The sequence below is a fragment of the Biomphalaria glabrata genome, chromosome 5, assembly GCF_947242115.1.
Source record: "Biomphalaria glabrata chromosome 5, xgBioGlab47.1, whole genome shotgun sequence".
NCBI classification, from domain to species: domain Eukaryota; kingdom Metazoa; phylum Mollusca; class Gastropoda; family Planorbidae; genus Biomphalaria; species Biomphalaria glabrata.
Genome location: NC_074715.1, coordinates 44,856,201 through 44,873,809, shown reverse-complemented (window position 1 = coordinate 44,873,809; position 17,609 = coordinate 44,856,201). Strand labels below are relative to the sequence as shown.

The window sequence follows — 17,609 nt, the reverse complement described above, 5'->3', positions numbered from 1 at the left end:
TGTTCATTATCAAGTCTAAATAATAGAAAATTGTCTCACGTGTATGGAATGTGGATGAAATGTGAATACGAAATAGAAACGTAAATGAATGCATGTCATAAAGTTATTATTTCATTTTTTTGTAATTGGATGATAAAGTTAAAGAGAATACCGTAATTCAAGAATATGAGGAATTGTAAAAAGAGGTCGCCGAGGTAAAAAGGTTGAGAACCGCTGGGCTAGGCAGTAATAATCTTCAATTCTGAAGGAATTTCCAAAACCCGTAAAACAGACAAAAGTCTAAATGTAATAATAGTTATATTATAATAACTTAGATTAATTAGAAAAACAATTTGTAAAAGCCAAAGCTCAAGAAGAAGATGCAGATAGAGAAAGACAACATCAAAGAATGGAATGGCCTGAAATTGAGAGAGATTCAAGTCAAGGTGATAAAAGTGATCTAATTTATAGTTTTCTATAAAAGACTTCTTTAAAAGCAAACTTTTCATTATTATGCTTTCAACATTTTTGTTTTGGTATTTAGACTTACTACTTGTACAGTTCACACCCCTCTTCCGGTAAGTGAAATCAATGAAATGTGCATCGTACGATCTATATGATTGGATAAAGTATAGCAATGTTACATATTGCAACCAACCATAAGTTATAATTTAGAGCTCTCTGTTACTAACAATGAAGTATGGCCGCTTTTGTGTATCTTTCCAGAGAGGTGCTATCAGGTTTTGATAATTATAAAGTACGTTGCATATGTTTAATACTATATTACTGTTATTTTAGATACTAACGCGCTAGATCTGTAATTTTTGTATATTTGAATCTAGATCTAAATTCTCTACGTCTTGAAATAGCCAGAAATTTCTGCTCCGGCATTCTCTTTACTTTACGACTTGATTCTGAAATTCAATGATCCCTGGGCCCTGGCCCTGTCAGGTCTGCGTCAGCGTGATTATTACACTGCCACAGTGACTGGTCACACACTAAGACTAAGTTTCTGTGTAGCAGTGTAAAGTGCTAGTCTGTTGGCATTTAGTTTTAAGGTTTTGACCCTCGAACTGACAGACTGCTACATTTTATCATTAAATTATAATTAAAATAATTTCTTTAAGTTTAGTCTTACTACTCTTAGTCTTTACTGTCTTTAGTCTTTAGTTTTTCTTTTAAATTTAGTCATTTTTATTAGTGAATGATACTATGTAACAGTATGTAACTAATGATAGTGCCATAGATGTATATAGTTTTTTTTTTTAGCCATTAGTCATGTTTAGTCAACGAATTTTCCAAGATCTGTAAAGTCTTATATTTTCTTTTACTAAAGCTAGATCTGGTGATCTTTGTTGTGGTCATGACAATAGATCTATTTTAAAAAAAATAAAACTTAAAAAAAAACACCTTTTACGCACACCCATATCATAAGCCAGGCCAAGTTGATGCTATTATAGAAAGAAAATGAAAATATCTGTAAAATCCTCATCCAATGGTCTATAAAAATAAATATGATGTAATATATTCCTATGCATAGTTTTAAAAATCTGATGTCAAACAAGTACAAGGGTAGGGTCAGTATCAGCAATGTAACTTACACTGCAGATTTTTTTCCCTGACCATCGTACCGCATACAGCGTGAAACACTGACCAGACTTTTTTTGTTTAATTTGCTTTTAAAATGGGAAGAGTGGTTGAGAGGCCAAGTTCATGTGTACTTGGATTGGCTTAGTTACCTATGAAGGGGGCTTGGGGTTTGACTCCCGACTCGAGCAGAGTTGTGTTTGTAGCTGGCAGGTTAAGCAAGTTAACTATGTGTAGTGATACATTTGTTGCCCAATGTGTATCCCTCCCCATCCTGTGAGAAATGTGGGTTAGGATGTAAATGTTATATTTTTTTAAATTTTATTTTCAGTATAGTGCCATAGATTCAAGTCCTGTTAGTAACTACATTTGTCATCCATTTTGGAATTTTTGTGTCAAGGTATGCCTGTCTTATAATAAGATTTATAATTATACAATAACAAAGCAATTATTGGGATTGTGGTATTCTTGCTTGAGAGTTGATGTTACATGTCACATGTGTTATTATAGTCTCTCCCCTGCACAACTACACGCATGCTGGTAAACAGTTACACACAGATACACTGTAATAATTTATATAGACTGAATGAAAGTTAAACTGGTAGAATATTGATACAATTAAATGATGGACTTGAAGGCTTGAGTGAATGGCATCTGTACACATAACTGGTCTACCTTTTATAATATTTAAATATATACATTTAAAGAAGCCACAGTGACTATCAAACTTTTTTTTAGAAGGTCCGTCATGCAGGCCTGTGAAACTTGTTTATAATTGCATATAATTTTAGTTTTTAAAACAAAAGTGTGCACTTTAAGAAGACCATAACTCTTATGAACACAAATTTCAGTGGAAAGTTTTTCTTCTTGTTACATTTGTATTTCACAACCTACTATCACTACAGCCCAACATATCCAACCAGTAAAGTTAGTTAAATCCTAACTAAACCTTCTGCAGGTCAACAGGGGATGACAGTTGGTGGCGTTAGAATAGCCATCATGATGATTGTCAGTGCATACCACAAGGGGGTGCAAAACTTTTGTTTACATTTTTACAGCAGTGAAAAAAAGTGTAATAGGAAGGAAAATACCATGGATCATGCTGTTTCTGGGGAACTATGATTATACATGATTTCATAGCTGTATTAACATGTTTTTTTTTACAAATCAAACTAAGGGTGCATTAAACATTTTTCATTTTAGTAAAATTAATTGTAGTATAAGCTAAAATTCTGAGTATTAGTGTTTAACTGACTTCTAACACTATTTTCTATGTTACAGTTTGTTCCATTATGGATAGCACCCAACGTTTTGACATTGACAGGGTTCCTTCTCCTGCTTGTAAATTTTATTGTTATGACCTATTATGATCCACACTTCTACGCAGGATGCAGGGATCACCCAGAACATCCACCAATACCTAACTGGGTTTGGTTAATGGGAGCCATCAACACATTTTTGGCACATACTTTAGGTAATTGGTGTTATAGATTTGAATTCCTTGTTTGTTTCACAAATGTTTGTTTTTATGTATTGGTGTGAGATCAATGGCTTTTAATGGCATTTCCTATCAAATTAAATTATGAAAATCAATCTACTGCTGCTTTGCTGTTTAATTCGCATTATATATATATGAAATTCCAATTTTTTAGCAATATCTTTTTAATTCTGAAAATAATAGAAACTGCCACATCCATCCATCCCAGTGGCGCTACAGCCCATGGAGGGCTCTGGCCTGTTTTAACACATCCTTCCATTCAGATCTCTCCTGGGCCTTTCATCTCCACGCCTTAACCCCAAGCTGCTTCAGATCTGCTTCCACGTCATCTATCCATCGCATTCGGGGTCTGCCTTTGGGTCGCCTGCCTTTTGGTTTTTGCCTGTATACAATTTTCGCCCCTCTGTTGTCTGACATTCTTTCAAGGTGACCTGCCCAACGTAGTCTGTTCTTTTTTATTTCGTTCACTATTGGTGGGTCTTCATATAATTGATATAACTCATGGTTAGTGCGTGTCCTCCACCCTGTTTCATCCTGTATGGCACCATAGATTTTCCTAAGAATTTTTCTTTCCCAAGTGTTAAGTAAATTTTCAGATGTCTTTGTCAGTGTCCAGGTCTCACTTCCATACATTGCTGCTGGTCTTATTATAGTTTTGTATATTATTTTCTTGGTTTTACTTGAAATCATTTTGCTCTTAAGTAAATGGTGGGTGCTATAAAATGCCCTGTTGCCTGCTGCTATTCTTTCCTTTATTTCTGTTAGTAGGTCATTTTTTAAATTAATAGTACTTCCTAGATATTTGAAAGTTTGGACGTTTTCAAATTCGTGGTCTTTGATTTTGATATTTTGTCCCTCTGTTTGATTGTCTCTTGTCATTGTGATGTACTTGGTTTTACTGTCATTGACCTCAAGTCCTGCTGGTCGAGATGCTTCTTCTGGTTGTATGAAGGCTCTAGCGATGTCAGAGGTTTCTTTACCCAATAAGGCAATGTCATCGGCATAAGCAAGGTATTGTAGAGGTTGGCTGTATATCGTCCCTGTTGGTTGTGGACCCATGTTTTCTCTCCTGAAGTAGTTAGTAATAGTTCCCCTTGTGTTTATGTGTATATTTTTTATAACTCTCTCCAGTGTTAAATTGAAAAGCATGCAGGAAAGTGCGTCTCCTTGTCTTAATCCTCGTTTAATCCTAAATTCCTGTGAGTGTTCTCCTTGTATTATGACTTTGCTTTTTGAGTTGTTTAATGTCATATGTATAAGTCTTGTCAACTTGTTGGGTATTCCAAAATCCTGTAGTGTGTCATATAGGTATTTCCTTCTGCCATTTTAAAGTCTATAAAGAGTTGGTGGATTGGTATGTTGTATTCATGGCATTTTTCTAGTATACATCTTAGTGTGAAGATGTGGTCGGTTGTGGATTTGTTGGGTCTGAAACCACATTGGTAGTCACCTAAGATTTCTTCTGAATATTTTCCAAGTCTCTTAGTTATAAGCCTAGACAGTATTTTATAAGTCACATTTAGTAGAGAGATTCCTCTGTAATTACAGCACTTTAACTTGGATCCTTTTTTGTGTATTGGGGTTATAAGAGCCGTTTCCCATTCTGTTGGTATTACTTCTTCTTCCCAAATTCTTGATATTAGTCTGTGTATTTGGGAATGTAAGTCTTTCCCTCCATATTTAATTAGTTCTGCTGTGATTTGGTCCTCTGACTGGTGCTTTGTGATTCTTCATGGTCCTAATTATTTCTGATGTTTCAATGAGTGTTGGAGGGTTCACTAAGGGATCTGGTCCCCCATGCGGCAGTTCATATTCTCCATTGTCTCCATCTTCAGTGGTATTTAGGATCTCCTCAAAGTATTCAGCCCATCTCTCAATGACCCTGCTGTTTTCTGTAATAAGCTGACCATCTTTGTTCTCACACATGTGTGATCTAGCTTGAAATCCGTTCTTTTCATCTTTAATTTTCATATACATTCCTCTCATGTCTCCCTCCTTTGCTAGTTCCTCAATTTGAGTGATCTTGGACTTTTCCCATTCCCGTTTTTTCTTTCTTAAAACTTTTGTGGCCCTTCTTCTTGCATCATTGTATTGCTGTCTAGTGTTCCTGGTTTCTCTCTGTAGCATTATCATTCGGGCATTGTTCTTCTCTTCTATAGTTTGTCTGCATTCATTATCATACCACCCTATTTTCTTGTTCTTTTGTTTAAATCCAACTACCTCTTCTGCTGTTCTTTTGATAGCATGCTTTATTATTTCCCAATGCTCATTTATGTTATTTTCGCAGTCCTTTTCTAATGTTGTCAGTTGTGTTTGGAGTGCCATTCAATAAGTTTCTGCAACAAGTGGATCCTTTGTGAGTTTTTGACTATCATATTGCTGTGCTCTCTTTCTTTGGTAATTGTGTATGGTACTTATTCTTTGTCTAAATTTAGCTTTTACTAGTAGGTGGTCTGAGTCAGCATTAGCTCCTCTGAAACTTCTTACATCTAGTATGTCTGATCCATGTCTCTTATCTATGAGTATATGATCTATTTGATTCTGGGTGTTGCCATCAGGTGAGATCCAGGTTACCTTGTGAATATTCTTATGTTGGAATTTTGTGCTGCTGATAGACATTCCTTTTCCTGATGCAAAATCCACTAATCTTATGCCATTATTGTTGGTCTCTTCATGTAAACTTTCTTAGCCAATTATTGGTCTGAATGCTGGTTCCTTTCCAATTTTTGCATTGAAATCTCAAAACTATTTTGATGTCATGCTTTGGCGCTTCATCATAAATTCTTTCCAGTCCATCATAGAAGGCTTCTTTTGTGTTATCATCTGCATCTTCAGTAGGGGCATGAACATTGATAAATGATATGTTGAAGAATTTTCCTTTCAAACGTAGTGAGCAGAGTCTATCACTTACAGGTTTAAATCCAATGACATTACCTACCATTTCCTTTTTAACAGCAAAACCTGTACCTAAGTTGTTAGTGCTTCCACCACTATAAAATATAGTATACTCCTAGGTTCTGAGAATGTCCGAGTCTTTCCACCTGATTTCCTGTAGCGCTACAAGGGGTATCCTATAAACTGCCACAGCTTGAATCAAAACAAAGATTGAATGTGACAATTTTATTGAATGGTTGATTATTTATTGACTTTTTTTTTTTAGAAAAAAATCTAAAAATATTTTTATGTACTTTTCTTTCTTCTTCTTCATTCTCATTGTTATGTTGGAGTGTTCATATGACTAGACCAATACATGAGATGAACTGCGCAGTGGTTTCCAAATCAGGGAGCTCTCCATATAGTTTTCTTTCTATTGGGGTGTTTTGGGGCCAGTGTCTTATACAGGCCTCTTGGTAAAGAGAGCAGTTTTGGAGAACATGGTCGGCATTCTCTGGTGATACTCCACATGGGCAAATTTCACTGGTTCAAATTTTGAGCTTCCGGTACATGTATTTTATGTCCTCTAATTGCAATGTAAAATAGATAGCTGAAATGGAATATTCAGTTTACATTAGCTATTAAAATATAATTTATTTTACTTAGAAGCCATTCTAAAGTATTAAGGTCATAAGATAAGCTTACCTTAACTCCAATTGCTCAATGTTGGTTAACTAATCATGATAGCTGTTAAAAATAAATTGATAAGTAGATATAATATTGAAACACTAAATAAATATTTACCTGGGACCTTTTCAAGTAGGCATAGGATATATATGTTTATCAGGTTGACCTATGTTTGGTAGTCCTCATAACTAGTTTGAAAAAAATATGCACCATTTAAATTAAACTGTTAGAATTTCTTTAAAATCTAGTATGGATAATTTTAGCTACCAAAATTGCATTGTAATTAAATATAATGTCAATATATAGACTAAACACTTTTCTTCAATACATTAGCTAGGTTTCATTTATGTATAGAGACTAGAACTAAATAGAAATTACATTTTTAGTACATTTAGAATTATCTAAAATAGTTTGTTTTTATTTATAGTATAGTAGTGAACAGTTATCTATAAAATATATTTTTTTACATTTGCGACTAAACTGATATTTAACTGTCAATATGATCAATAATAATTTCAGGAAATAGATGAAAACACACATATTTATAAGTCCAATGTCCAATAAAGTTTTGTTATTAAAACTTTTTTTTTTTCCATACTTTTTTGGAACTGACTGCCTATTATTGTTATTATTTTATTTTTTGCAGATGGCATTGATGGAAAGCAAGCCAGAAGAACCAAGTCATCATCACCATTAGGTGAACTCTTTGATCATGGCCTAGACAGCTGGGCAACACTTTTTCTACCTGTGGCCATCTTTTGTATATTTGGTAGGGGCGAGCATGGTGTCAATGTTTTTCGTGTCTTCTTGTGTATAATGGGCATCATGGTGTGTTTTGTCGTCAGTCACTGGGAGAAGTACAATACGGGTGTCCTCTTTTTGCCATGGAGCTATGATATAGGACAGCTTGTGAGTATATACTTTGGAATTTTGTGTACTTGTGAGCAGTGTTTTCTTATTGTATACTTGCATCCCATTGAATCAGTTTGAGTTAAAGGCTAAAACAGAGTAGGAGTTCACAATGATAAGATTTATTTTCTGTAATATTTTTATTTATGCTCACATCTAAAGTGTTTTTTTTTTTTTTTTTTTTTTTTTTTTTTTTTTATTAGAAAAATCAAAATTTGCTTATTATGTTATCTTGTTCCTTGCTACCTAAGTACAAGAAAGATTTCTTTTAAAATTACGCTAAGTATTTTAATTTCAGAAATTAGTTGTAATAAACATTCTTGTGCATTTTTTATTAACCCTATCCCATTCAGTATGTAATAGGTTTTGCATTTACAGAAAAAGCTAATTCTACATACTTTGTTATTAAGAATTTTTTCACACAAAATTGAAATGTAATAGTTTACACTGAAGTATTCATTATCTCAGAAATTGTTTGGCAGATTCAAAACAGTTTTTTTTTTCTATTTTGACTTTAAAATGAGCAAAGTTCCCTTGTAGTACATGTCTTACAAGTAACTAAAGGTATGATCTTGGCAGCACATTAAAACTGCATAAGAATAACAACACAACTCTAAATTAATCAAGTTGCAATCAGTAATTCATAGTCATCATGATTTTTCCATTACTCTTTGCCTTATTGTGGTGTTTTAGGCAATGAAAATAAAAGTTTTTTGTAAATTATATAGATGATAATTCAATTAGATAAGCATGTTAATTATAATTAATACTATGAAATATAATTTGCTTACAGCAGAAATAGTACTTACCTTATGTGATTGCTTATATTTTAGCATTATTGCCTTTGCAGATATTTGTCACTTTTTTTAAATATCATAGTCAAGTTAGTGTTTGAACAGAGTAATCTCTCTGAGTACTAATATTTCTGGTAGTGAACTGTTATGTAATCACTATATGCTTGGATACCTAATTCTACAATTTCAGCTTATCAGTTTGTTCTAGAAATAAAATTTAGATTTAGTTTTAACAAAATTCACATTCACGCTCTAGTAAAAAAAAAATTTTTGTGGATGGTGATATCAATATGTTTTTATAAATTGTTATTGTTTATTTCAACAGTTTTAAAAAGTTCCCCTTTCAGACCTTGCTATTTATAGGGCAGATGATGTTAAAGTCATCGGTTTCTTTGACCAACTGCCTTTACTTTCCCCAACTAAAGTCAGGTATATATTAGAATAGGGTGGACTCAGGGGCACCCTAAAAATCCTGAAATTCAAAATCCCAGTGTTCAGAGATTTGAACCCAGGTTTGGAAGCCAAGCATTTAACCTCTCAGCCACCGAATCCCATTTTCAATAGTTTCCTCCACAATAAAAAAAAAAAAGGAAATAGGCAATAACATTACAAGTTTTCGCCAAACAGGGTTTTAAAAAATTACAGTTTCATTTGGTTTAACATTTGTTTATAACATTTAAAACCTGGAAAAAATTGATTAAAAATAATAGTTTTGGGAATGTTGAACACAGTGGTCATTTTCAGTGCATAAAAGAAATGTGTTTAGTTATTCCAACTTTATGGTAAGAAATAGCTGGGTAGAAAATTTTAAACTTTTGATAGCTTGCTAGGGAGAAAGTTAGATGCCTTTTAAAATTCATTTAAATCTTAATATTGGTCTCATTTTATCCCCTTTCCTGTTAGTTCACTATTTAAATCTAAAAAAAAAAGTAGACGTGAATTTTCTGTTAATTTATAAAATGTAAGGCTACATATTATTCAACTCCCTTTTTTTCAATCAACTTAAATCCTTTAAAATCCAATATATCCTTTTTTTCAAAAACCATGTTTGGTCTGTTTATATTTTAAAGTGCACATCTGTATTTATAAAAAAAATAATTATTGAATAAAGCAAATTTTTGTGTCTGTTTTTTTATAATAGTTTTGCTAGCCTTGTAGACATACCATTTTTTCAATTGAATAGTTTTGTAGGTTGGTTTTTTTTTTACATTAACAACTTTAATTGCAGTTTTTATAAAATTACTTTTTTTTTTTTTCAGACCATGATTCTAGTATATTTAGCTACTTATTATGGAGGGCATAATTTATGGAAATTTCAAATACCAGTCTTGAACATATCTCCAGCCGAAGGTTTTGAGTTGTCATTATATGGTTAGTAGAGTTCCACGCATCATATTCATATTTTTCTATAAAAATAAATGAATATGGCTTACAATAATGCTCAATCACTATTTAAATGTTTAAACTTTTATGTTACAATCACCAGTAGCTTTTTAAAAACTTTTTAGTGGTTTTGAATTTTCATTAATCATGGCTGTGTATTTAAAAATTGAAGATTTTCACAGTTATCTGCTCTTTGTTTACACTTATTTTAAGATCCCTTTGAAATTCTTTAACCAACTACATTCAGTAAGAGAGAAAAAGAAGACAAAGCAAATTGTAAAATAAATAATGGAAGCTTAAAAAAAACGTAAGATAATGAAAAACAATGAAGATTGGGAGAAATGTTGAAATATAACTGTTGTCAACCGAATAATAAAAATGAATTTGGTTTTACATTGCAGTGAAAAAAAAAATTTGGGTTATTAAAATGCTTTGCTCATCATTAATGCCATTTTATGTGTACTGGATGCATCAAAATCTTACTTTTTATAAATTTACCTTTGTGTAACAAAATCTCCTATTCAATCAATTTTCTGAAATAGTCTAAATTGTGAAATATTTTTCCTAGTACAGCTAAGTTGTTTTTTTTTTTTTCTGATATTAACATGTCTGACATATATTTCTTTATTTCAGTGGGATTCTTGTTTTTAACATTCCCCTTCACATTTTACAACATATATAGGTAAGGTTGGCTCATTTTGTTTCATAAAAAGAAAATTGCATTACATTTTTAAAAATGTTGGTCTTAGTTATTCAAACAATGATCTTGTTTAGATGCAATCAAATATTTTTTGCCAAAGTGGTCATTCTAAATTGCCTACTTTTCAAACAAAAGCTAAAAATTACCTTAGAAGATTTTTAAGCTGCATGTGGGTGTTATGAACAAAAAAAAACATTGGGGGATTTTGACCCTTTCACCACCAAGGAGTTGGCTTGCATTCAATTAGCTCTAAATCTTTAGCTCCATCCTTTCCTTATTTTACTTTTGAAACATAAATATTCCCATTCTAATTGTATCCAGTTCAAACTTAAACATTAGCCAAATGTGTTCAATTTGCATAGGCTAGTGAAAAAAAAAAAGCATGATTTTTACAAAATCATAAAAGCCCAATAATAAAAAATAAGGAATACAAAAGCAATTAAAAACTTGCAGTTTATTTTGCAACTTAAAAGCGACTAAAGTTGTCAAGCAGTAGAGGCAACTCCTTTCAGTCCAGATGACTTTATTGAGGAAATTGTCAATTAATTAGGTTTGATTATCTTTTCTGGTATTTCCATTTTTTTTAAATGTTTTTTTTTTTTTTTTTTGTGATGACTAAATTTTGTGATGATAAACATAAAATTTGCTAAAATGTAATAAATTGTTTTCTCCATTATTTAATCTTTAGAAAGATCAATATTGTACAAATTTTTTTTTTCTTAACTTGTATTTGTAGCTGACATGTATTTCTATGAACCCTCAGAGCTTATAAAGACAAGACTGGCAAAATGTTGTCCATCTCTGAAGGGATGCGTCCTCTTGTGTCCACATTTATTTTATTTGCTCTTCTTGGATTGTGGATACACATGTCCAGTTGTGAGATCCTTGACCGTCAGCCAAGACTGTTCTACTGGACAACAGGAACAGCTTTTTCTCATATAGCAGTAAGTGTTTTATTGTTATTGATTTACCTTTCTTCTTGACAAGATCTTAAACTAGTACTAGGTAGGCCAAACCAGATCAAGGTCCTGTTTTGTAACAAAATAAATTACTAGCAAATATTCACCCTGTGGCTTATTCCATTATTTGGAATCTTAATACTCTGCTCAAAAGCTGAATGAAAAACTTGTTCAGAAACCAAAAATATTTTTGAGTGGGAAAGTGAAGGGTGGAGATGAGAACAAACGGAAAAAATGATATCATAATTGCTCTTTTGGATGATTAGTTTGATGATGGTCTGAAAAGTTTTCAATCTAAGAATGAAATGTGTGTTGTTGTTGTTTTTTGTTTTTACATTATATTTCTCTAAGTAATCTTTTAGATATATATATCTATAGGGTCCCACCTCTCCAACCTGTCCTAATAGTATCTACCATCTTTCCCCATAGTATAGCTGTTTACAAAGGTGATGGCATCATCATTAATTGAAAATCTCTTTCCTCCAAGGGCAACTTTTAGTTTAGGGAATAAAAAGAAGTCACCCAGAGTTAGATCTGGTGAGTAAGAAGAGTAGTCAACCGGTTCAAAACATCTGAGAATTTTCATTTTTCTTGTGCGAATGTGTCCATTTTTCTTTGATTTCTTTCTTAAATGTAATAAGTTTTCTCCTGTAATGGTTTTTCCCTTTTAGATAATCTATCAAAATTACTCCGTGGCTTTACCCTACCTAACAAAACAAAAAAATCCCCATAAACTTACCAGACAAAGCAACAGTTTTTGCCTTTTTTTGGGGCTGATTCTACTATTTGGATATTCACTTCTTAAATATTGAATTCCAAGTATATCCTACATAGTGCCTCACTTGTTATGCAATCTATGAAGGCCTTATAACCCCAAGACCCTTATTTTTCTAATAAATAAATCCATTAAAACAAAGACTTGGGCTGTTGTAACATACATTTCTAATTCAAAAAGGATATTAATAATAATAACAATAAAATAAGTCCCAGTGAACACGTCGCTGTCATGATGCTCTCTGGCATTATTTCCTTTATCACTTCTGCACACTGAACTCCTAACAATAAGAAATGAAAGCACTTGGATGCCACTGATGTTTTATTAACCACTTCACCTCAGTTACTTTCCTAAGTGTCTCACATTTTTATTTTAATAAAGTATCATACATTTGCAAAAAACTTTTTTTTTTTCAGTGCTACCTAATTATAGCACAGATGAGTAGCACACGTTGTGAGCTGATCAATACATCCCTGCTACCTTTGTTTACCATAGTCCTTCTAGTGAGTGTGTTACATCTAGGTACACTAGAGATCTATCTGCTGTGGTTCTACTGCATCTACATTACATTGAAACATGTCACTTTTGGTGTGTGTGTGGTAAGGACTCTTTAATGTCATATTTTAGTTTTTAATTCAGTATGGTGCTATGTAACCGCATGTAGAGAGTAGTAAATCTAAAGCAAGATTCCAAGGCAAATTTGTTATTTAAATCTTTTTTTTTATTTTGGGTTTGTCTCCACCATTTGATTGCCTCATGTTATTTGCAGTGGTTATTCTCTTCGTAAAATTTGTTTTTCAATAGAAGAATCTCTAGTAACAAAGCTTATAGATTAGGAATTATCTATTTACATGTCCCTTTAAAGTGAGTTAATTGGCTTAGTGGTAAAATGCTTGTCTTCCAAACTGAGGGGTCTCCAGGCTGAAATTTGATTTTTGCTAAACATTGAGTCCCTGCAGCTCTAATTGGCATCTGACACATTAGGAATGTAAAGGAGGTTAGTTGTTGTGCTGACCACATGATATCCTCATTAATCATCAGCCATATATAGAGATGAGCTTTACATCATATGGAGTTACAGCCAATAGATTATACAGTGTAGACCCCTGGCTATTTTAAATGGGAAGGTACTGGGCTTTGTCCGGGAGATGGGGTTGTCTTCGAAGATTGATTTGTGAAATTGTGAACATATAATATTTACATAAGATTTTTACTAAATTATTAAATTTTCACTACCTTTACTATTTTAACTGTGAATAGACCTTGTTTTTAAAAACTTAACTAAATAAAATTAAGCTTTTGTGGTACGAAGGGAGAGTAACCTTTTAGGGATTACGGGCACGGTATGGCCTAAAGTGTGCCGATGTGCCAAAAAAACTCAAATGCTATTTTAAATGAATACTTGAAATCAACTTAGCAATGCAATACTACCCAATATGCTGAAAAAACTGTTGCCTCTTTCTATGTTGTTATTTTTAGCCTCTGTAACAAAATTATATTTCTTTTTGTTTCAGGTGAAAGAAATGTGTCAACATTTTAAGATCCAGGCATTTTCATTAAGCAAAGTAAATGCTAAAGAGATCAATCAGAAAACTAAATGAAATTAAAGAAGTGTAGTCTACAAATGTATGAGCTGCTGTATGACATGAGTTAATTTATATTGATGAGTAAGTATGCTGTGCAGAGCTATGGACATGGAGAAAGATGAATGCAATGTGTAAAAGCTGTCTGTGCATGAATCAAGAAATGTATCAGATGTATTTTTTTATCATCTTTTTCAAAATAAGTTTATCATCCGTGTGGTTGCAAAGGTTTTTACAATTTATTAGTGATGTGGCGCAGGCAATTGTTTCATCAGATTTTTCCTAGAAATGTTTTTACTGAATGCCAAAAAAAAATAAATCACTTAACATCTAATTGATGTCAAGAAAAAAAAATAACAGAGTTTATTAATGACTACCATTGAATGAAGGTCTAAACCTATTTTTTGTTTGTTTATAAATAACTTATATTAAATAGATTTTACAATCTTTATATTCTTCTTCTTAGTAAATTATATGTTCTGTTGTGTGATTTTTGTTTCAAAATGTGCAGATATTTGTATGGATTTGAGATTAATTATTCTTTAGAATTGTCATATAACCCATTGAAATGTTAAACAACATTCAGTATGTCAGGAAGATGAACCATCTTTTTTTTTTAGTTTCATTTGATTTGAAGAGATATTTTAAGACACTAATTTTTGCAGGTTTCATTATAGAGAGATGCAATTTAATCACATTTGAAAATCTAACTCGATAAAAAAAAACAGGTATTCTAAAATTCTTTCAATCCTAAATTACACATCATGTTATTATTCTTCAAAGTACACTTACTAACATTGATACTTATATTTGACATGCAGGATTTAAACATAATTTCACTTTTAAATTAGCTTTGGTCATCGAAAAAAAAAAAAAAAAAGAAAACTCAAAAAGATTTCAAAGAGAAAAAGTTCCAACCTGCTATTCTTTTTTTCACTGTTCTCAAGAAGAGAAAAAAATGCAGCTTTTCTTCTTTGAATTAAATGCATTTTTTTGTTTCATTTTGTAAGTCTCCAGCCATATCCAGTAAAAGTAGTGAACTTTAAAAAACAGTGATCTCATTTACCTTGGTGCTGACTTGTATTAGTGATTTCATGTGTTTAAACAATTCAGATTAATGTAAACTAATACAGAGAGAATTCTTTCCAATCTGCTTGTTTTCATTCTTTCCACATCAACAGTATTACTTGATTTCCTGCAAATCCTTTAAATTTTAAACATTTTTTGTTGGCATGTAAGTTGTTTTTTTTTCTTTATCTTAGAAAATGTTTTCTTAATTTTTTTTTTCATAGACATTTAGTATTTGTAATTTGTGATACCGGACGATATACCCATAAAAAAATATTTAAAGGTACCGGTAACTTAGTGGCTTGACAATTGTGTAAAACTCTAATAAGTATTTCAAAAGTATAGCCTGCTACAATTGAAGTTTCTAAAGCATAAAAAAAGAAGGAGCTTTTAATAAAAGACTATCTCAGTAGATGTAATGGGAATGTTCTCAGCCAGTATTTGCAATGAAATTTGTTGTAGTGCTTTGCATTGGATGATTGTATAAAACATTTAATAAAGCAAATGTGTCTGTATTATAAAAAAAATAAAAGCATTTAGATCTAGACTTAAATAAAAATTGCATGTAAATTTTAAATGTGAAAATAACCAGAAGCATTCATTGATGTTTATTTCCCTTTCACAAGGTGTGGATTTTAACATATATTATAGGATATACTTGTTGGATAAAACTGCCAATAGTTCACTTTGCAATGCTCATACAAAAGAAAAATCAAAATCATCTAAAGACATGCAATATAACCTCAACATGATGTGTGACATACTAGACATGCTCATTTCATCTATGTGGAAAAACTCTAAATATCATTATCAGGTTTTTGGTAAAAACCTATTGAATGAAAGATTAAATTGTTGTTTTTTTTTTAAAGGTATACACTTTTTTTTTTCACACTGCGAAATCTTTTTCTTAATTAGTTGGCAACATTTGTTTCAATTTTGCACCCTTGACATTTAGTTTAAAAGTTTATGATAAAGATCCCTAACTTGACAAAACAATTTGCATCACATAAGTTGAATTGTTTGGATTGTACACACATTCCTTGATCTACTGACAAGCTTTCATCAAAATGTATGAAGCTAGACATCATTTCTGCACACTCTGCATACTCTGGTCTGATGGCTGACTCTACATTACCTAGCTGTTAACACATTTCTTGTTTGCTACATTGAAACCAGACTGCAGTGATGGACTGGCTAACACAATTACTCTCCTCACTCTCCCCTCAACCAAAGTATCTATTTAGAATTCAGTAACATTTTGCCTTTTGTAATTGTCTTGTGCATTTCATGACTCCTGTTGACTATATAGGTATGTTTAGTTCTTTATGTAATGAATGTAAAAAAAAAAAAAAAAAACAAGACTGGAGTTAAAACTAGATTAGTACATGTTCTAAGAAAATCTTCACTTCATTTTGAATAACATGCAAGATAAAAACTTTTTTTAACAAATTTTTTAGTGCTGTTTTCTGTAATTGTACGTGCTATTTAAGATGTACTTAATACTTTTGCTATGCTTGAGTCAACCCTCAGTCTTTATTGTTGAACACAATTTAAGAAATCATTAGCACGTGGAAAAACCTTTGAATTAAAAATATTCTCTTGCTTGTAGAGTTTTCGATTTTACAGGTCAGTGCTATCTGGACCGGTATTGGGAATTTTCATCTATGGCTGATAACTATAAATAGCTAGCTATTTTGGTGTATCCGGTGCAGAGAAAATTAAAAGGAAGTACTGATTAGTTATGTATACGATAATTTCTGTGCACTTTTTAGCACTGTAAAATTAAATTTCTAAACTTTTACTCGCCTGTAGCATAGTCTTTCTAATGTAGCGTCCCCACAGTATATTTTTTCATACGAATTTTATTTTGTTGAAACAATAATGTATGTTTTCATTTGTTGTGTAAAGTTTGTCCCACGTTTATATTAATGTAACATGTTAAGAAGCTTTCAAACTAATTCATTGTTTATCTCTATGCATGAAAGATCATTAATACATTTTTTTTTAAATCTTCTTTGTATTCTTTTTATTTTGTGACATTTCACATTGGCAGTCCTACAATAGAACGAACCAATTTGATTATTGGAATAATCACTAAACATAGCGAGGCACTTCAGGATAGAAGAATAAAAAGTAAAGTATCTAGAATACATAAAACACTAAACCATAATTTACAAATAGAAAAACAAAACCTTATGAAATACACAGACACAAAGATAAGAGGCACATTTCTTATTCCATACGCTAGAACAACCTCGTACAAGTGCTCCTTCTCTTCTTGTGCCAATAGAGAATGGTATGGGTTGCCTGAATCAGACAGGTTTTCGACTTAGCAGAGCTATGTCATTGATTAACATGCATAAATAGAAAAGAGCTGTCCAAATAAAACTGGGCATGTAGAAATTTAAAAAATGAAATGGATTCAAATATTGTTATTTTACTTTACAGTATATAGATATACATATACATTATTTTTTGTTTTACCTTTTATTTCAAATTCGATATCAATTCACACCGTCTGTCTGTTTGGTAAAAAATGTAAACATGTTTTATATTTCTTTCACTTCCCATTTATCGGATCAAGTTGAAACTTTACACAATTATTCATTGTCTCTTGCAAAACATGAATCAATCGAAAAATCAATTAATTAATTCACTCATGGTAATTAATTAATTGTGTTTGGTACATAAAACAAAGAAATTTGAAAAGTATTGTGTATATTTGGCTTGCAACAATAAGGCTTTCTTTCGAGTCCGAAGACTGACTACAGATCGTTCCGACCACAGCTAATGCCCAGGCATTCATTACATCA

General features: G+C 31.8%; 1 protein-coding gene across 1 annotated transcript; it reads left to right on the top strand.

The window, feature by feature from the left end:
* Window positions 1-566: 566 nt before the first annotated feature.
* On the top strand, window positions 567-16,155 carry LOC106060816 (ethanolaminephosphotransferase 1-like). The gene is made up of 9 exons (XM_013218824.2): window positions 567-736; window positions 1,898-1,966; window positions 2,848-3,040; window positions 7,272-7,534; window positions 9,588-9,699; window positions 10,345-10,393; window positions 11,175-11,355; window positions 12,562-12,744; window positions 13,660-16,155. Exons 1-9 carry the CDS (start codon window positions 680-682, stop codon window positions 13,744-13,746), a joined length of 1,194 nt encoding a protein of 397 aa, XP_013074278.1. The 5' UTR covers window positions 567-679; the 3' UTR covers window positions 13,747-16,155.
* Window positions 16,156-17,609: the final 1,454 nt, after the last annotated feature.

Coding starts and splice junctions, on each gene's coding strand:
- LOC106060816 (XM_013218824.2), top strand. CDS start 680: ATGGCCGCTTTTGTGTATCTTTCCAGAGAGGTGCTATCAGGTTTTGAT. Junction 737..1,897: donor CAGGTTTTGATAATTATAAA/GTACGTTGCATA, acceptor TTTTATTTTCAG/TATAGTGCCATAGATTCAAG. Junction 10,394..11,174: donor ACATTTTACAACATATATAG/GTAAGGTTGGCT, acceptor ATGAACCCTCAG/AGCTTATAAAGACAAGACTG.